At 34.0% G+C, this 22,228-nt stretch overlaps 1 protein-coding gene across 2 annotated transcripts; it reads right to left on the bottom strand.

Moving 5' to 3' along the window:
- Positions 1-9,855: 9,855 nt before the first annotated feature.
- On the bottom strand, positions 9,856-21,736 carry LOC148599445 (centromere protein S-like). Of its 2 annotated transcripts, none has more exons than XM_088557865.1 (4): positions 21,600-21,736; positions 17,469-17,626; positions 12,716-12,782; positions 9,856-11,008 (listed from the first exon to the last, which is right to left on the bottom strand). In XM_088557865.1, exons 1-4 carry the CDS (start codon positions 21,645-21,647, stop codon positions 10,871-10,873), a joined length of 411 nt encoding a protein of 136 aa, XP_088413991.1. In that variant the 5' UTR covers positions 21,648-21,736; the 3' UTR covers positions 9,856-10,870. The 2 variants fall into 2 exon arrangements, with proteins under 2 accessions (XP_088413991.1, XP_088413992.1); XM_088557866.1 differs by lacking the exon at positions 21,600-21,736 and adding an exon at positions 20,675-21,399.
- Positions 21,737-22,228: the final 492 nt, after the last annotated feature.

Genomic DNA, 22,228 nt, shown 5'->3' with positions numbered 1-22,228 from the left:
GCAAGGAAAATTCCAAATTTCTAATTACGTCTAAATTTGTAAACCTTGAAAAATTCATTACGTCTTCAATGAAAACAATGTGAAGCAAACAAACTAATCATAATGACGAATTCATGGTGTTCCTTCTTACAAGACACATTGTATACATCAATAAAGTCTTATTCTGCATTTCGCATGATATAACATGAAGTCTGGTGTTCCATAGGCAACATTTAGTGATTATTCTATACGATGGCAACATGCATACATAGTTACAAGCACACATCTCATAATACAGTGCTACTTATGTAACACTTTACCCAGGGCTTTCAGAAGTGCACCATGCTATTTACAGACATGATAAACTATACAATATCTGCCATATGTACCTACAAGGATGTACATGTACCAATCGAAACTACTCGGCCTTTCTGGTTACTCGGAGAACAACATCGTTTGCACTAGGCGGAAGTATTTTAAGTAGTGGAAATGACTGAGTAGTTTCTATCGAAGGATGTGCACACAGCGCAACTATACACGTGTACTTGCTTACAAACGTTCCAGTATTAACTGCGTTAACTTTCAGACAATTAACAATGCAAGTTCATGCTTAAAGAAGTAGAATACATGTACCGGTGGCTCTGCCTACATGCATACCGGTGATTCTGCCAACATGTACATTAGTTCTCGATTTTTGGAGAGAATGCATTTCGTTGTTACCCTGCTTTCGCTGGTGCATGTAAGAATTTATTTTCAGCGAGAAATAACATAAACTATAAAAATTGCCCTCGTGATGTTTGAAAGTCGTCGGATAGGACAATCGGCAAACCTCAGTCAAAGACTGTCGGACGTGTTCGAAGTTGCGAAGAGAACGGAAAGGTAACGCATTGAAAACTCGGGAATTACAAGTACTACATTGTGCAATCTTCTGTCAACTTAAACACAAGGCCATGATAATTTTAATTTGTCAGTATTACCGCACCAAATCAAAGTAAATGATACCAAAATTAGAAGTAATACCTCACCCTACTCTCTTGAAAGTCATAATAAATATTCATTGCCAAAATATCAGTTGACGACTAATTGACATGCATGCATAGTAGTTTATTTAGTTCGAATTTCAAAAAAGCAACAAATTTCACTTTTCCTTGCGATGTTTTTCTTTAATTTAAGCTCAGAACTTCCTTTGCAACTATTCGTGATACTGAACCAGTTATAGACAATTCTTAACAATTGCATGTTTTTCATTGCAGTTTAAAACAGAGCAACCAATGATAATGTGTCTTACATAAAGCAATTGTGTAATATAAGAACCCTGTGAAGTGCCTTTAGGGACATATAGTCCCGCCATATTTGGGCTGACAGCATCCATAATTGATTAGTTTTGTCTGCAGACTCAGAGCATAATGGTGCTGAGTGAGGCCTTTAAAAATTTTAATTTCCTTGCAAAGACATTAGCGTCTGATTAATCTGAGAAACGGATTCATGATTCAAAGGATTAAAATATATGCAGAGGCATAAACCGATATTGATTTCGTAGAGGATCGCAGTGGGATGAATATTTGATTTATATTAGAGAGGTGCAAGAATCCCGAGGAAGCCGGGGACTGAGTGTCACTTTACAGCGATAAACTTGTATCAAAAAGGCAATGCAAACACATTTTACAAAAAAAGTAATATACGTCAATCGGAATGAAATGCAAAACAATATACACAGAAGATCAAAATGTACATATTCATGTGTGTAAAGAAATTAAAGACTCACGCATATTTCAATCGAATTGAAGTTGAAAGGAAAAAGTCCACAAAATAGCATGTAGAAACAAAAGACGAATTACTGGGTATGACATGCTTAAAGTAAAACAATAACAGTTTAAATTGAAATTGAAATAGTTGTTTTTATCCGCTATATACTTGTGCATATCGGTGGTTTATCTGTTTGTTTTTCAGCCAAAAAGTGTCAACTTTTATTATGAGACAAAAAGGCAATCATTCTTACGACTTCGCTACTCTTTCAATACTCCATATTCACTACTCTATGGCATCCATTTTATTTTGATTACAAAGATGCGAGATATAGTTTCATCATATTTCGCTTTTTCATACGCGGCAAACTGGAAACAGACCTGTGGGTAACGACTGTTTAGCTCATAGTCAGTATATCTCTGACTAGGGTGACATGCCTTCCCGTGGGCTGTTACTTATTAGTTCTAGCACATTTAAAATCCAGCTCAGCCTGTAAGCCTTAGTGTCAATTCGATTTTTCAATTGTTCTTGGCCGACACCGAAATACTTATCATAGGACTCTACACTATACTCGGCGTCACATAAATAACATACTGTTAAAATTTGAATAAAAATATTTTCTACGACTTTATTGACACCAACCGTCGTTTAAATTGTCTTAAATGACTTGCTCATTCATATTTTTATTCAAATTTTAACAGTATGTTATTTATGTGACGCCGAGTATAGTTATTCAATCAGTCAACCTTAACATTTATAGTACTTTTCCCATGTTGAACAATAAAACTAAAAGTATTGTTCCGGGAACACCATAAGTTACAGAATATTGACTTCTCTGTGCAATGATTTGTTCTTTCTAACAGAGAAACAAATAGTTCCAGTCCGATTAAGCCCTTGACACTGATCTTAAATTGCATTTATGAAAAATGACTATTGTTACGAATCTTATCGCTACGGTCATGTTCAATTTACCGTTAAAATTGTCCAATTTTCTTCAATTATTGTATTACGGAGTTTTTTTTCACGTTCGAGAAAGAAAGCAATGCCCTGGAAAAGTGGGAGAAATTATCAAAAGCAACATCTAAAGAAATAGGTTATGATTAAAATGATTTTTGATCAGAGTTCATATTGAAGCACTTTCACGAAACAAGAACACAAGTTTGAACTAGAACCAATTTGCTCTTATGAAAAACAGATGCCACGGCACCCCTAAACATTCATAGAAATATTGAAAGTGTCACCAACAATACAATTAATCAACTAAAGCTTCATACTATATTTTCAAATCGAATTTTTAATTGTTCCAATGAAATACTAGTGCTGTTTTGAACTGTGCGACAAAACATATGGACCCCTAAAGAAGAGGCTCCCAGAAGCCTGAATCGTACACCTGGTTAAAATTTGCCATTTAAGGGCAAAACATTTGACAAGGAGTTGTCCAAAAATTTTGACTCAAGAAGACTTAGGTAGAACTTATTATAAGAATCATTTCAGCAGTTGGAGGTTTATTTCTATCACTATTTTCAAGATATTGGCTGAAAACTGTAAAAACAAAAACAAAACAATTTTTTTTCACCTTTCAAGGGCAATAACTCTTGCAAGGAGTCATGTAACAACATACTGAATTCCTAAACTCCACAAGAATACATACAAACAACGTTGCATAGCTGGATTTAAATATACCACCAAACCTCTTTCAAAAATTTTAACTTCTATAAGTCACAGCTATCAAAGATGGTCTGCAGTCGTACCACAATACTTGTTACTCCCGTAGTGATGTTAATTCAATGTGGATCTTGAAAAATTCGAAAGATCTTTTGGAGACAATCAGTTCAAGACTATTATCAAAATATAATAGCATTAAAACCTATGATTTTTCAACACTTTATACTTCTATTCCCCATACTCAGTTCAAATCCCGACTGAAAAACATTATACATCGTTATTTTCCAAAAAAGATGGTACACCTAGATACAAATATATAGTTCTTGGTAAAGATTTCTCATACTTTGTAAGAAATAATTCCAAATCAGCTTCCAAATATACAGAGGAAGATGTTTACAAAATGCTGGAATTTTTAATCGACAACATATTTGTCCAGTGTGGTGGACGCGTTTTTAACAAACGGTCGGCATTCCAATGGGAACAAATTGTGCTCCTCTACTTGTTGACCTATTCCTTCACTCTTATGAGGCTGACTTTATAGCTGATCTGATCCGAAAGAAAGAAAATCGTTTAGCTAGATCCTTTAATCTCAGTTTCCGCTATATTGATGACGTATTATCTTTAAACAACCCTAATTTTTGGGATTTGATACATCGCATCTACCCCAAAGAACTTGAGATAAAGGATACTACAGACACTGTGAAGTCAGCCTCATATCTTGACCTACACTTAGAAATGGATGGTAAAGAAAAACTATTGACCAAACTTTACGACAAACGTGATGACATTTCATTCAGAATTGTCAAATTTCCTTTCATCTGTGGCAACATCCCGTCAGCACTTGCGTATGGAGTGTTCATATCACAAATTATACGTTATGCCAGAGCTTGCCGAGGCTATGCAGACTTTTTGTATCGCGCTAGAATTCTAACAAATGGGCTTTTGGAGCTTGGTTATGTTGGTTAGGTTACAAGATTGAAGTCACCCATCACCACAAAAGTTTTATGGTCGTCATCATGAACTCGTGGATCGTTATGGTGTATCCATCTGCGCCATGAAAACTAATTTGTTCAACGTGTCATAGTTTTCCTTTCCTCTTTCGTCTACCCCGGACTTGATCGTGACTTTTTATGAGAAACTCGGCGAGTGTTTCTAGAAAAGCAGAGGACGCCTACCCTACCGGTGCACCTGGTCCATGCTCCCAGTTTTTAGTGGAGTCCGAGTTGCTCACTTGCTTTTGTTACTTTGTATGTATGGTTTTAGTTACTTTATGTTCTTTGTTGTATATGTCTGTTTTCCATGTCTGGTCTTTGTCCCTGGATTACATTCTTTAGATTACCGCTATAACCTTGGTTCCTTTGAATACTCTTTGATCCCTTCAAGACTTTTGTAGACCTTATAATAAGGATTGTTTCAGCAATTGAAAGAATTTGGCTAAACTTAACGGTTTTTGTTGATATAATATTCGAAAAAACTACTGTCTGACCATTACGTTCTTTTTTTAGTAACTGCAGCCATGTTTTTTGACAAGTGATGGCAATAGCTCACGTGGACTTCGACCAAACCAAGAACATACACGTTAACACACATAAAGCTGCACACTGAATTTAAAATCGTTGCCCGATGGGCTGCTGAAATATTTATGACGATATTTACAAAACAATAAAAAAAAAAGCAAGGGACAATCTATCATCGTGAAGTTGCATGTACATGTAGTATTTCAAATTATTCCTATGAAGGATTGCTGAGATTTGTGCCACAAAATTTTATAAGAAAGACGCATGATTTGCTGAAAACAGTCAAACTTGATATGTTAGATACTTTAAAGGCAGCCATTACATGTGTATTGTCTACATAAATATTCATTAATGAGTAAATAAATACTCACACCGAACACCAAGCTCCTTGGGCGGATCCAGACTTTTTTCTTTTAAATATGGGGGTGTCCAATCCAGAAAACTGTTTAAAAAGGGTGATCTAGACTGTCAAATGCCCAATTTGTTTACCCATTTTGCATAAAACCAACAAAACTTTCTATAGAAAAAGGGGACCCAAATACGAATCCAAAATGGAGCCCCGATCGGTCTCTGACCTTAAGTCAACAAATCTATACAATATCAAGATTCAAAGGAAAATCCGGTAATTGCAAAATATGTGAACAACAATAAGAACATAAAAATGCTACGCAGGGCACAGCTTCATTTGTCCGAATGTGTCGATTTCTGCACAGGTTGGACACAGCTCTGAATTTGGACTGTGTAAAAAAGAATTTAATCCAGGGACAAAGACCAGAGATGGAAAACAGACACATACAACAAAGAACATAAAATAACCAAAATAATATATACAAAATATCAAAAGTAAATGAGCAACTCGGACTTCACTAAAAACTGGGAGCAGGTTCACCGACAGGGTAAGCGTTAAAGAACTTTAAATAAGCAACAAATACAAAGTTGAAGAAACTGTTAACGACGAAACCCTCCTCCAACCCCCCAACACCCCTGCTCTTACATGTACATCCTAACATTTCTCCCACCTTGTAATACAATTCTGTAGAGATCCAAATTATTTCATTGAAGTTTTGCATCAAAAGCGGAAAATTTGCTTGAATCTTTGTTTGTGTGTAATCTTTGTTTGTGTGTAATTTCATTCCTAAATTCCTAAATATTTCAAGCAAGAAATACTCAGTATAATCAGTCCAAGCAATTTTGAGGTACATGTATAGAACATCTTTAACTGCTTACATGTACAAGTTATTTTTTTTTGATATTAGGAAAAAAAAGGATATTAGGGAAATGCCTGTCTCTGGACAATATCCCTACCCGGTTCATGACACAACCCTCAAAATTGACCCATGGCTTCCTTTTTGGTACTTGATTTCTTCTGGCACAGTTCATTGAGATCCATACACGGTTACTCAAGTCACTGTCGGGAGATAGTCTACAAATACCAGACGACGACGACGACGATAGCGTTATACCATTGCAAAAATTGCCGAATTGCATGCTAGTTAATATTTTAATCTATAATATTAACTAGATTTTTTATTCAGAACGATTTATACGATTTTTAGTGGTTAGGTGATCGATCACAAGGAGTTCAAGAGGTCGCAAGTTTAATCTATGGCCACTTTACTCGTAAAACGATTTTCTAAATTAATAGTTGTTGGTTCTCAGTAAATTGTGTGGCATACAGAGAAGAAAATACACCAAACGACGAATTTGCCTTAAAATGGACGTACATGTAAGACTACATACAGAAGATAAATTGCATACTTGATGACAAAAGGTCCAGTTATTTTCATAAATACGCAACTAAATGTAAAAAAAGACATTATTTTTTACACTACAGAAAAGAGCTTATTTTCGATATATTTGTGGTACATGAGTAATTTATGTTACATGTACTAATTACTGTAAATCATTAATATAACGAGAATGGATATGGTGATTATGTCAAAGAGACAACAATCCCACCGGTATGTTATTTCCTATCACTAATACGTTCAATTAAAAATCCTTGGTGAGTACCCTCACATATACAAGGCATCACATGCATGTTGGATACTCAGAGTCAATTTGTTCGTAAGAGAAATACATGTAGAAGGACCCCGATAAAAAAAGAATTAGAGTGTATTTTCAGGCATTAGAAAAGATTGCAACAAAATAAAATTAAAAAAAGATTTTTGAAAATGATTTTTTTCTTTATCTTCTAACTAAATTATGTTACTCAGAATGGTAGCTTCAAACTCCAGACTGTGATGGACTGACGGTCGGACGGGTCAAAAACGTACCCTGTGCAACTTTGTTGCGTGGGGTATAAAATTAAAAAAAACAATCCTTAAATAGATCAATACACTTTTGCTCAAAAAACTATGCCGAAACAAAAAAAAATTGTTTTAGTCCCTATTCAGTACCTCATTCTATGGAACGCCGCAACTGTCTTTTAATGAAAACTTCACGAATTTTTATGCACGGTGCTGGTGTATGTATATCTTGAGAGATCAAAATCAGAAAGAAAAGAGAATGTTTCATCATCAATCTTTTCGTCGACGAAATTCTGCAGAAGGGTTCCTAGACCAATTTCTTCCAGGCAGGCCTTCGGTTTTACAGACGACATTTTGGGCGCCCGAGTGAAAAAAGTTCCAACAAAATAGTCCGCGGGCTCGGTTACAGTCGTACATTTACGGAAAGTAACGAGAATAAATGATAATCATCATAACGAAATATCTAATGCGTATAATGTCGAAAGAACCACGTATAATGACAAATGCACTGCGTACATCCAGTGAATGTTCCACTGCATATATAAAACAAAGTACTATGTATAAAGTTGAAACTACTGCAAATAAGGCGTAAAATACTGCGTATAATGTCTTTCCTCATACTGTGAAATCTACTGCTCATATTAGAAAATGTACTGCGTATAACATCAAATGTACAGCGTATATTGCAAAATGCACTGCGTATAACGATATATGTACCACGTATAATGTGAAAAGTACTGCGTATACCCAGTTTTGTATTGCATATAATGAAAAATGCACCACGTATAATGACAGTTATACTGATTGATTGATTGTTGTTGTTTATTGCCGTTTCGGCGACCAGGGCCATATCACGACAAGAACATTTAATGCAAGGGAAATATTAAAAGCAAGATCAAAGTCTCTTCATAAAATAATGAAATTAAAACAAACAGCTATTTACATATAAAAAGATACATAAAAGGTGAACATTAGACATAAAATACATATAGAAACATAACTTCGATAAAACATTTAAAATATTGAAAAATCAGGGAAGGTATCCAATTTAGATTTTATTTTGTTAGTTTGTTTGTTGGGGTTTAACGTCCGAGCAGCAATATTTCAGCTATATTCAGACGATGAACATGAAATGATGATGAAATGAAAAAGGGATGGGACACAAGGACATCGGGGTCGACAAAATTTGATTGCCACTGGAAATAGGGAGAGATGTGTAGGGTCGGGCAATTTAGCCTCCTGTGGCGGAGCCCTATGGTTCCTACTCCGGGAGAATACCATAGTAGGGTTCTTTAACGTGCGAGGAACGTGGCATCTTTCCCAACACGGTGCACCACTATGATTTGCGGTCAGGTTTTCCGTATTATAGCCTGACAACCCCAGCATGTAACACGCCAGGGGTACCCCATTCCACCACCTGGGGCACACATCCCAGTTGCTTTGTGGGCAGAGCGCCCTAGCCCCCGGCTAGGGTTCTGAGCTCTATTTACTCGCCTTTTACGACAAGCTTAGTGCTGTTGCAGGCCTATTCTTTTAACATCCGGACCTGCACGGGGCGACAGTTATACTGCACATAAAGTTATATGCACCGCGTATGAGTCCACGACCACGTATAATGTGAAATACACTATGTATACCATAAAATGCACTGCGTATATAGAAAACCATCAACAAAAGACAGTTGCGGCGTTCCATATTATTCCCTACCCTTAAAGGTCTTAACCTCTAGAACAACTATTCCAACCTTTACATTTCCAGTTAGGAATTTTGACATAAACTTTTAAAGGGATCAGGCATGCAACACAAGCTATTGTTAGAGAACCAGGAAGTGTTTCTTATTAGAACTTTTTGGCCTTATATTCCTACATGGCAAGGTTCAAAACAACCCAAGCCTGATTTTTTGTATGAAACCTTGTTTAAAGATTTCAGAGATCCAAACTCTTATACTCTGTTATTATTGAAACTCTCTCCTGTTGTTGGAAAAAGTCGTAAATTTTGTACAAAATTTGAGCAAAAATGAGCAAAATATACACTAAGCTTGGAAACCTCAGCCCTTCCTTTTCAAGTAAATTCCTAGTTAAAAAAAATCTTAATCAATTTACTGACATGGTCATACTAGGGGATGTCATTGTAACATGTCAATGTAATCATCAGGTATATGTATATCCTTGTGTTGTGGGGTATACAATCATTACAACAGACAGACAACATCATATACTTTAACAAGGGCATGCCCTGAAATTAAAAAAGCTACTCTCGCCAATAGACTTTTTAACATTAAATATGAGGGTACCGTAGATACAGTTATTGTATTTTACTACATGAAAAGAAAGACAACTCTAGAACAAATAAAGGCACTTTCAAGTGGAAATACAGTACAACCCATCGTGCAGAAACGGAAATTTCTGACTGAACTTGAAATTGTTCAAATTGAATGGTTCGTGCTAAAGCTTAAAAAAATAACATAATTATACTTAAGTTCAGAAACATGTACGTGTATTAAACAGAACTACTCAGATGGAAGTGGTACTAAAGCTCAGATCCATTATATATATGCCTAGTTTTTTCCAAAGGTTATTTAATTGGTGAATCATACTGGTGACTGGTCTATCCACAAGGTTATGGTGCACGTAAGTTTTCTTTGTAAAGATTTATTTTGATCAAACCCTTTCTTTTCCCTTCAATATTAACACAACCAGTTTTGTGGTTTTTTTAAAAGTTTATTCAAATTTTAGTATAATGCCTTTAACAAAAAAATTGTAACAAATTACAAAAATACAGAATATATCATGGGAAGTTTTTCAACAATACATCTAGCATAAACATACCATGATAAAACAGATTAGCTAACACATAATACACCAATTCTCCTTCTTAGTTATTTTGGTTACTTCTCTTTTTACAATATGAAAGACTGTTAGATAACACCAATTCTATAATCCGTGTTTTAACAGTTTGTGAAAGAGAGCAAATTTCATTGATAATATACACAGTAAACAGAGTTAACTGTACAAACTACAAAGTCTTCAAAAAAAAAAAAAATCCTCTAGAAATTAAATTTTGGTGACCCAGTTTTTCCTAAACAATGAAAGTTTTATAGTATTATCATTCAAGGTTATCTTAGAAAGAGGAAAATTATTAGGTATGATCAAGTTAAACAACAGCCACGCCCCGTATAATTCTGCAAATCATACTTTTAAACCCCAACATTGAATGAGTAGTTGAAAAGTGGTCGAATTATTAACAGTTCCAGTTTTACCAGATAGGTAGATAAATGAAGAAGTCTTTTAGTGGTAGGTAAAAACAAAAAAATAGGGCATTTACATTGTACAAGTAATGGGAAATACAGGCATGATACGCTGCCATGGTGCAAAATATATTAGGGTAGAAACAATTTAAAATGGCCATAATGTTTGTGTAACTAATCCAATCATACAGAAATTCCAACTTGATTTGTATTTTAATAACTATATAAAGTATGAAAATGACCCTTCATTACCTGCTTAAGTTATTATCAGGAAACTGTCCAGGTAGGATACACAACGTTTTGGAGGATAATTTCATATCAAATAATACATGAACCTCACTATTTTTAACCTGCATACATTTATACATGTTCATACAAACATACAAGCTGCTTAGACAAAATACAAGCAGCTCCCTTTTTCTTAAAGTTCACACATGTTCTGCTTCAATATGACATTTGACATAACATCAACCCAAGTTAGATTCTTCATCAGTTTCCATGGCAACAGTTGAAGATGCTGATGCTTTCTTCTTTGTTTTCTTCTGTTTCTTTGTATCTTGTTTACTTTCATTTAATTTTTCCTGCATTTCACTGAGATATTGGTGCTGTAATGTAATATGTTATCAGAAGGTTTCATTAAAACATCAGTTGTCTTGTCAAATAATTACATTTCTAAGGCCACACAAATAATAGTCTTGTTTCCTGCTACCAGCAAGAACAAAAAAATACATGTATATGAAAGTAGAGAAAAATTTTATTTTTCAAAAACACTTTACATTGAGTTAATGGGGAAACATTCTAGACTTTAACAGCAAAAATGGACAAAAAAATGCTTTTGGTATTAACATTGATTTACATAGAAATTAAAACCCTACGTTTAAAAGCAATTTTTGGTATGACATGGGTTGTGTCTTAATGTATGAGTTATGATGTACTGTTGTTCTCAACCCGACATGTGAAGAATTGGGATTAGTTTTGCATATGATGGGGACGTAACTTTTTGTAGGTTTAAACTGGTCTGGAGCTAGCGTGCAAGTCAACTGCTAGTAGTCCTTAGTACATTTGTGTAATTTATATTCAGTTTTTTTTTCATATATATGTTGTAACAAGGGACTCAGACCTTTTTTGAACCGATTTTTAGGTCTGTATAATTGTGTAATATTTTTTTTCACAGTGGCCAGATTTTAAAGGGGGAGGGTAGTGTTCACGCCAAAGTACTTACACCACACTGCATTTTTTGTGCCAGTCTTAAGCCAGAAATTTCTGGCCTCTGTATGTTTTGTTTCGTTTGCACCTTAAGTTTATTCTTATGTATAAAGTATATGGGGCAACTCTTTCGCTGTACCTGTTTATAATGATGTTTTGGTGCCAGCTGCAGCCTACCCTGTGGTGTTGGGGTTTCTTGTCATTCATTTAAGACCAATGCGTGGTTTCGGGCTGACATTTTTATCCAGGTGGGTCATGGTCTCTTTGACATATTAACCATAACTACTCTCGTTTTATATGGGTAGGCTAAAAAAGGGTAGGTGGGGTAGCAGGAAATGTAGCAGTAGACAAATTTTTGGCCTTATAGTTACAGGAATGACATTATAATAAAAATTTTAAAGAGTTTCAAGAAAATTTACACGAAAAAAATTTGGCAAAAAACCAGCATGAAATGAATATGTGAGAGCATTTTCAAAACAATGTCAACTAAACTACAATGTTTTCAAAAGGTCAGAGGACAGCATCACCACTAGCCTAAAACATAATCCCTGTTAAGCCGATATTTAACAGTGGGCTCAATTATTCCATTTTCTTTGAATACTTAAGTAAGTATCAATAAACTAGAAAAACCATGAGCAAACACATGAAGAAAATAATCCCTGCTTCAATGAAGTTACAAAATGTTAAATGTAAGAAAAATCCCTTAAGTTAGATTATATCCCTTAGTAGTCCTCCAACAAACAGCAATTAAAATTATTTCATGCACATCTACATACAATGTATGATGCCAATCTTTCCTACTAAGTTTCATCAAAATCCCTTGAGATATTTATGAGAAGTTACGCTAACAAGAAATAAAAACAGAGGAGTTGATGAATGCAGGTTGGACAGACAGACAGGGTGACAGAGTAATTCCTACAAAGACCAGACATGGAAAACAGACAAACACAACAAAGAACATGAAGTAACTAAAATCATACATACAAAGTAACAAAAGTAAATGAGAAACTCGGACTCCACTACAAATCTACATTGTAACTCATTGAGTGAAATAAAGGAGTAATAATATGATTCAGCTCTATAAAGTTAAGTTCCTTTAAACTCACCAGTTTAGGAGTTTTTCTAGTCAACATTTTAACATCATCAGCATTCACAGTACTTCTTTTAGCATGTCTGAAATAAATTGATTCATGTATATAAATAGACCCTTATGTTCATCCAAACTGTAACAAGAAGTACTGATTGAGCTAACCTGGCAGCCCAGGTAATATTTTCGTTCCACAAGTTTCTCTCAAATATAACCCTGGGTCACCAGTGACATCTTCTGTCTTTTGATTGGCTGAGTGGATATGACGTTATTTTATTTTTTTCATTCAAATATTCAAATTTTTAAAAGCATCGTTTAAATATTTCTTTCAAATTACTTAAGATTACCTTTTGATTCAAATGCAAAATAAATAAGTTAATTTAGATAATTTCATCTTGTTTTTTACTTTATTTCATAAGCGGCAATTTACTCACATATTGTGCATATTCGTCGCTGGTGACCTGAGTCTATATTTTAGCGATCCTAGGGTCGCTTATGATATTGACCAGGGAACCAGATTATGAATGAGCATGCTCCAAAAAAAAAAAAAAAAAAAAAACATGAAAAGGTCAATTCAGTATATACATGTATGTTTAGACAAACATTGATTTTTGTTTTGTTTTGCATCAGTCAACTTTTGTAATTTTTCTACATTTCTAGTATGATGCAACATTGTATATTTCATATTTTTGAGGACAATAGTAAATAATTGCTACAATATAAGTTATCAAAAATATGCAGGAACTTTCTATTGTGAAGTTCATTACGCGAGGAATAATGGAACGTAGAAGTTGGAAAATTCTGAAGTAAATACACATCTACATGTATATCATAAACATTTGCTTGGATTATCTCCCTTTGGAGTCCCCCAATAATTATTATTCCTTCATGGCATGCACATCTACAAATGTTACAAACATTCCTAAACAATTTCATTAAATTTCCATGACTGCTTAATTAGGAGTTTCACCTACAAGGTTTTATTACATAAAACCATGAAGTTGAATTATCTCCCTTTTGCAAACTTACCTTATATACAATCAAAAAATCTACATATGATCTCTAACCTACCTATAAAGATTGATTGAGCAGTTTAAGGTTGTGATTTTATTAATGTAACTATAACAGAAAGGTTTGCATCACTGTACTACAGTTTCATTACAGTTAAATGTGATAATCAAAATACATACATGTACATGTCAGGGCTGTAGTCATACACCTACCTCACGATACGATATGTACCCTGATACAAGGGTGTCAATACCATACACAATAGCATGCTGTCCTATATAATTTCTCCAATTTGGCATAAAAAAATATTCAACACATTAAAAAATCATGAAATTTGTTGAAGCCATGTTTCATTCTTAGAGTCTATAACTTCAACAAAAAATAATGGATTTTTCCTCACAAGACATGACCTACTTTACTATTTGCACATTAATTTCATTAACTGTTTAAAAAGAAGTTGTATTTTGACCTGTATCGTATTGTATCGAAACCTCGGTCAAATGTATTATATCATGACCAAAAGTATTGTGATACATCAATATCGTGATGAATCATTTCATGATTAAAACATGTACATCTGATTGATGAGATGGTTCATTAGAGAGTAGAGTAATTTATCTCTCTTTCAGATACATGTAGAAATGTAGATCTTTGTGGAGTTACATTTTTGTAAATGTCACACCCCAGTTGGTACACATGGAGTTCATGGAGATCATCATTTAAGTACCAGTCCACATAAATATCAGACACTGGTAATGGTAAAGTGATTCATAATGAAGAAAAACCCACCAAACAAACAATGCTTTTTCAGTCTACATACGCTCTACCTTCAAACAGTGATAATCATTTCTGCATTCAGATCTGCACTTTTTAGAAAATCATACATTCATCTCCCAGTAAAAACAACCAAATGAAACCAAATCAAAAATGACGTTACTCTTGCAAAGTTCCAATTTCATTTACAATTTATATAATTTTTATCTGAAAAGTGCAACAACCAAATGAAAAACTAAGACTGGTTATGTGATCAGTAACTGTTTCTGAATAAGAAATAAAACTGAATTTGGTGTATTTTTGACATGCATGATTCATCTTCTGTCTGATTTTTAGAAAGACTGCTACTTAGTGATTCTACTGTTGTTATGTGGTCTTCATCAACACAGTTACACTCGTTGAGACGTTTAGGCTTCCTGCACGCACGATACCCCAACGCACACTAAACACTCAACAAACCCACGGTAAACGAACGCTCCTATCATGCGTTTAAACGTACAATAAACGAACACTCCCAGCCTGCATTTAAACGTACGATAAACAAACGCTCCTAACGTGCTTTTAAAGGCACGATAGACAAATGCTCATATCGTGCATTTAAATGTACAATACAGGAATGACGAATATTAATAATATAGACATATAATGAAGACAGAAAAAATAGAAAATAAAATTCATGAAATTATATAAATTAATAATAGCAAAAAATATGAAAATAACAGTTATATCACGGAAATAATCAAAGTACAAAAATAAACAAATGCAAAACGATGTGTAAATGCACAATATATGATGCACAAATGCTAAAATGGGAAACGTGAACGTCTCAAGGAGTGTAAGTGAAGTGTCATCAGCAAATTGTATTATATTGTTAGAGTCCACATCAATAATTTCGTTAACAAAATGTATGAATAAGTAGGGTCCTAAAATAGAGCCCTGAGGCACTCCAGCATAAATTGTTCTTCAGGTGGAGCAATTTCTCTCCATACAGACTCTCTGTCTACGATCAGACAGATAACTCTTAAACCATGATAGTATATTACCTGTTATTCCATATTTTTGTAGCTTATACAACAGGCCCTTATGCCATACCCTATCAAAGGCCTTTTATACATCACATAAGATAAACCTACATGTAACATCTTTACAGTCCCTGAAACGATCCGTGCAACCATTTGACGAAAAGATGAATGCTGACTGATTGAGCGCTGATGGATCAATAACCAATGACTGATCTGATCGCAGTTTTGTTATGTAAAATGATAAATTAATAGTTAAAAATAAAACAAATGTAAAATAAAAGTATTAATTAATGTTTTAATCTACTGCATGATGTTTACATGTATATGTGTAAAACTGACAAATAAAACAATGGAATATGCTAAATATATTGACCGCTCTGCGGTCACGTGATGCGATCACCGGTTTAATGGATTGGTCTCAGGGATCAATGACTGATTGGAAACAGTTTAACTAATCAATGATTGATGACTGATCACAATTTTTGTTGCACTGACCGGTTTAGGTATTGTATCCTTATGCAAATTTTTCATAATAGCATTATACATGTAAATAACAAGTAACTGGATGACAGTAGAATCCTTGTGTCAACACCCTGTTTAGGAGAAAGTAGTTGTGAAGGTGTTCAAAAATAATTTATTCAACATCTTACCAAAATAACAGGTTACAGATATTGGTTTATAATTCTAATAATAAAAACTCCAAAATTCAAACTATTGTTGATTAAAATAGTAATGAGCTTAACGAAAGCAGCAAAGACAGCCTTAAAAAATTTTAGTGGTATAGTAAGTTACATTTATCTAGACCAGCAGGCTTACTGGTATTGAGAATATGAAATTGATCAATGACTTAATGTTCTGTAATAACAATATCAGAGAGCTTGCACGGCCAAATAGGGGGAATGTTTGGTAGCTCTGGTTCGTTTTCCTGTGTAGACATGGAAACACAATGGTTAGACATTGCAAACTAGCCTTGAACTCCTCAGGGACCAGATCTAAATATACATGTAACTGTGAAAAAATTACATAAATTTGTCATTAGTTAAAATGGTGCTATAAATAAAATCTCATGAGGCAACACAGGGGGAATACCAATTTGAAAATATTTATACATGTATCTGTCCAATGCATGTAGTACTGGTACATGTTTAGGCAGTTCATATCTATATCTACACTGTGTTAGATGTGTTTTTACATTTCTACCAAGGGTGGCCATGCAGAAAACAGCAAATTTTTTTTTCAAATTAAAATATTTAAAATGTAAATAATGCCAGTGACGTATGTTCCTGATTAAATTATAATACTTTAAAAGGATTTCTTTTTTTTATGATTCTTACAGACTGGGGAGTTTCTATTTTAATTAAATCTCAGGTGTGCTAAAAATGTATTTGGACTGTCTGGAAAACATGCTTGTATGATAATGGAAAAATATAATAAGCTTCATTCATGTACTTTAAAATGGTACTCATTTTCTCACAGAAAAGTGACTAAACCTTTCAAAGTCCTGGAAAAAACCTGTGTAGCTAAGGTTTAACTAAAGAGAAAGTTGATCAAGTAGTAGACTACTAATTATTAAAATGACACGTAGCCTGGATATTCATCTACTAGTAGTGGATACCATGTACAGTGTAGTTCAAATACTTTTTTTCAGTTAAAGCAGACAATAAGTCCTGAATGGTATTGGTAATACAATGTATTGATATGGATATTTATCAAACTTGAGCTGTTTTTATGCTCAAAAAAAAGTTTTTTTTAAAAGAAAATGTGATGAGCAAATTCATGCAATGCATGAAATGTTAAAATTCTGGAGGTACCTTTCAGTAGTCTAGAAGGGTAAAGGTACCTGGTACTGCCTCTTAATGAAAGTCCTGGGAATACACAGGAAAGAGGTTAAACCATTAGAGATGTCAGAGTGTCTAATAAATAAAACCCAAATCCTGAAGGATTAACTGTACCATCAATACATACTTTGCAAACAGCTCCATGTCCTCAGCAAATGATTGGCACTGTCTCCATGATGTCTCTGAAATGGAGGCCACAAGTTGTTTGGTACATATAACCTCCTTCTCTGCTGAAATCTGTTTTACAATCTGCAGCGTTGTGTGATGAAGAGCTGCTTTCAATCTCTGAAATTAAAAATATGATATAAACAACAATAAAAACATATGTGTTTGATTTGTTCCTTGAAGTAATACTGACCGTCTGGTCATTGCACTAAAGTCTTAGTAGATGAAGCAATACAGCATACTCATCGAGATTTTCCAAAAATGCCGCTGGTCACCAGTTGAATAAAAATTTAATTCAATACACTCTGCATGTGTGTGGTTCAGTTCAGTTAGGGATTAAAAGTGATTGTTTAAACAAATACTTTAGACACCTGCTGAGAACAGTAATTAGACTGACTTCTGCCTCCTAAATTCAAATCATCTGAGCACTAATAATTCTATAGGGTCTGTAACGTTTGAAATAATTAAAATAAAAATATACTTTCTTTGCAAAAGAAGCAAAATTACACAGATATTTCAACTTTGAATAATATATCTTTTTACATACAATTTCAATTTAAGGATTGCCTATTTTAGATGTGTAATATAGGGACATGTGAAAGTTTTCTGCATCAGGTACATGTAATGTAATAACACTTTACAGGACAGACACCATGTTATTTTCAGCCCTGTATTGGGTTTCTATGATCTCACGTCTAACTGTTCAAAATAGTCATACATTATTTCATTTAAAATTGCAGATCTATTTTCAGTACACAGCATATCAGGTAGTAAAAACAATGTAAAAACATTTACTGGTACATGTAATTGCCAATAAAAAATCATCTAGTGTCTTAGTGGACCCAGATGCTGCTATATACAATGAGAAAAAACGCAACAATAAGATATGAATTGACATATACATGTAAACAATACCCTTAATCCACTACCCTTTTATGCTTTTGAATCAAAAATAAATTGGTGAATTCTTCATTACTGATGTAAAAATATGTGATTAAAGGATACATGTAAATACACTGCTTCTCATTTATTGCCCTTGTTATCACATCTGAGGGATGTTATAAATTAAGGGCCTATAATGAAGGTAATACTGGAAAAGCAAAGTTTTAATCTATAAATATAAAGAAAACTACATGTAATTACATGTATTTTTAAAATGGATATCATAAACCCACACACACCATATGAGGGATATAGTACCTCAACTTAGGGGAGCAGGTGTTAACTTACATGTACACATACAAATGTACATTGTACAGTAATTTAATTAATTGTTCACAATCAAAAAAACATATTAGAAACATCAACTAGAGGATAATGGTCAGCCTTCAAACAGAGTACATGTACTCACACTGAATGAAAAGGACTTTCATACAAAATGTACCTGCCAATTTATGCATGAAATGGTCCTCAGCAACCAAGAAAACTGTTTCAGGGGTCTTCAAATTTGTGAAAGTGTTGTTTTCTGGCTCCTTTATGACAAAACAATTCTAATGCACCACTCACTTGAATCTTGAATTGTAAATTCTGGTCAGTACTGCTCTTTGAGTATTTAAATTTCGCAGCCCTCATGGGGGAAAACCCCCCAACATAATGACAGTTGGCAGGTGCATTTGTTTATATGCTCTTTCAGTTTAAAATTTTTTGTTCATAACCAACCAAGCAACAGCATCTACATTAGACAAAGTACATTTAATAAGAAAATGATAAGGCTGCATTCAGAGGCTAATTTTTATTATGGTTGGTCAGCTCGAGGCATACATATAAAATTGCCTTGGCGCAGTGTTCATTCTAGACCATGCCCTTGCGCCATTGGCACAAAAATTTTATGCATGGAGCACAAAAAGTGTGGCATGTGGGCCCAGTGGGCACACAGTATTCCATAAGACGATCTCTGGATTTCCAGATTTTGTTCGGTTCGGTATTTGGTCGTGTATACGTCATTTAAAAGTGCCAATGGCCTTGATCTTTTCCTCGTAAACATGAGAAATGAAAGTTTTCTCGGATAAGACACAATTTTGGAAACTGCAGGCAGTGTACAAGGGACATGATCGTTTCCCCTGATCCTGTTGACGGGACCCAGTAAATTACAGATGAGCCAACTGACTGAAAACAAATGTACATGGCCAGCAAACAAAGAATATCAGTGAAGATGAAACTGTTCATCGCCTGTGGGCCTGCGCCGGGTTGGATACAATCCTGATAAGAACAGAAAGATTCTAAGTGGAGCTTCAACATCAATTTGAATTACAATTTGAATCAATAAAATGCATTAATAAAAAACCAACATATACTAGTTTTTCTTTTTATTCATTTGGAGTCAAGGATTTATATATATCAATATTCAACTCCTTGTTCGGAGTGTATGTTCATGTACCTCTGTTACTTCTCACCTAAAATGAAACTACTAAGTGTATACAAACCTGAGGTTAACTTGTTGGTTGAATCTCTCCAGTTATCTAAAAAAAATGACCCTGCATGTACATGCAGTGAACACGAAATGTAAAATTTTTTACAGGACATTCAGTCTGGTAATTAAAGAAACTTTACCAGACTGAACCATCTTTTACCAGACCGAAAAAAATTATGGTTATATTACTATAACATAACACGTGTGTGAACAAACAGATATGGCTTCTGAAGATTAAATGGTTTTAAAGTAATTTATTAAGAAATGTCTCAGTTCTTTCTGGAAATAAAGAATATCTCCTCCCATTATTTTATGTCTCAGTTCTTTCTGGAAAAAAGAATATCTCCTCCCATTATTTTATGCTGTAAATTTGTCATTATCATTGCCTGTAGGAATTAAATTGAGGGCTGCTAAATCTTCCACCTCTGCAAAGCACCAGAATCTTCTAAAAAAATAATTATATTGAAGAAATAAAATTCATAAATACAATAACAAAAAATGAATCTAGTGAATAAAAAAAATTCATAAATACAATAACAAAAAATGAATCTAGTGAATAAAAAAAATTCATAAATGAAGAATTTACTTTTATGTAATTCTAATAACACAGGTCACCATTTCAGACTTTATTAATAGCAAAAAAGAACTGTTTAAAGCTTATTTTATTGTGGTGTGCTGAGTTATTTTAAAGTTTGACTACCTCTTTCATGAGTTCACTGTACACTCTCTCTCAAAAAAAAAAATGTTAAACAAGTTACCTCTTGATGCAAACTGTTAGTATGCATTCCACCCAAGTATTGCTCACTGAAGAGGCTAATTTAATTTTATCAAAGTTATCGTCTCTTTTAACAGGAAAATTCTTTCTTTACAAGAGTTCATTCTTAATCGTATTTCTTTGTTTACAAATAAATCTCGTAACTTCTTGGATGATTCCTGTGACATCCGTATAATTTCCCGCCGAATTGAGTCAGGTCACTGTTGTTGTGGATGCCATGCCTTACTTGGAAAGTAGATCGTTTTTTGAGGAAGAACTCTGATGACCAATACATTGAGCTTTGTTTTAAAGCTTCGTTTTAAGAGAACACAGTATAGAGCGACTGATTGTCAGAGATTTGTTTAACGGAAATAAAAAAAGTAACATAATTTCCAAATCTGCCACCAGAAAATACACCAAACACCTGGACAGGAATTACATGTATATCAAAATTTACCATAAATATTAAAATAACATTACTTCCAGTTCTACAAGCATTAAACTGTTCGACTGATAGATTGACAAATATTCCCTTTTGATATTTAGTGTGCTGCTTTCTGAATTGGCCGCCCGAATCCGAAAATAGCCACAGACACTGAATTCCAGAAGGGATTAATGGATAAATAGCACGAATCACGTGTAATCTGTCACTGTGTAAAGTAGTCCGAATTTCCTCTGACCCTGCAACCCTCCTCTTTTTTTATTTGGATATTGATACGTCGGGTTAGGGTCAGAACAATGTACCATACCAACAGTTGGAGATTCAGCCAACCCGACATATCAATATCCAAATAAAAAAGAGGAGGGTTGCAGGGTCAGAGGAAATATTCGGACTACGTGTAATTCAATTGTTCTTCTTTTCTACAGAAAATCAAATAGGTCAGGAGAAACATGAGCAAGAATAAAAAATGGTCGCTCAAATATAACACCTGTTGAAATTGCAATTTTTCATAATCTTCATCAGAATTTTCAGTCATTTTTTTTTAAATTAGCGGGATATTCTGAAGCATTTATAAACTCTTTTGTAAACTGTATGTTCTCTCTGTCGTAAACGCTCAAATGACTATCTTATTAAACTACTTATTTTTAGAACCCATATCGGAAATACTACGATAAGTTTTTTCTTTTGTTCTGTATTGTTTTGTTTGGTTAATTGTTTGGTTTTCTTTTGCCTCAGTAAAAATAACTTACCTGTATTTGGTGTGCCCTGTTTAATAGTGTCACGATTGATACTTTGGGGTTATTCCGACATGGCTACATGTAGTAACGGTGTATAAAACACATCTTAAAATGGTATTTTCGAATTTTTCGCATAAATTCGACTCTGCAATTCCCGTATTAATTTTGAAATTTCAATTATCTACATTATTAAACCAAGATAACCTATTTTCAAATTTTTATACAAATTACATTCACTACAAAAAAGGCCTCGAGTTCATGGTTACAATATTATCACTATATTGCCATTTATTGGTATCATTATCTGTTTTTGTTTTATTTTGTGAAAGGAAAGTTTTTGAATTAATTATATTTTAACACAAATTGTACCAGGACTTTC

This window comes from Perna viridis, chromosome 13 (genome assembly GCF_037379345.1).
Source record: "Perna viridis isolate PV_CMFRI_1.1 ecotype Kerala chromosome 13, ASM3737934v1, whole genome shotgun sequence".
Lineage (NCBI taxonomy): Eukaryota > Metazoa > Mollusca > Bivalvia > Mytilida > Mytilidae > Perna > Perna viridis.
The sequence above is the reverse complement of the archived record's forward strand: the minus strand, read 5'-3'. Positions and strand labels throughout refer to the sequence as shown.

Bases quoted from the DNA above. Each gene is read 5' to 3' on its own strand.
- LOC148599445 (XM_088557865.1), bottom strand. From the start codon at position 21,647: ATGACTGAAAATTCTGATGAAGATTATGAAAAATTGCAATTTCAACAG. The intron at 12,783-17,468 runs GTATGTATTGAT...AATTTATTTCAG, and splicing joins GACATGGAGCTGTTTGCAAA to ACATGCTAAAAGAAGTACTG. The intron at 11,009-12,715 runs GTGAGTTTAAAG...ATTACATTACAG, and splicing joins CTAGAAAAACTCCTAAACTG to CACCAATATCTCAGTGAAAT.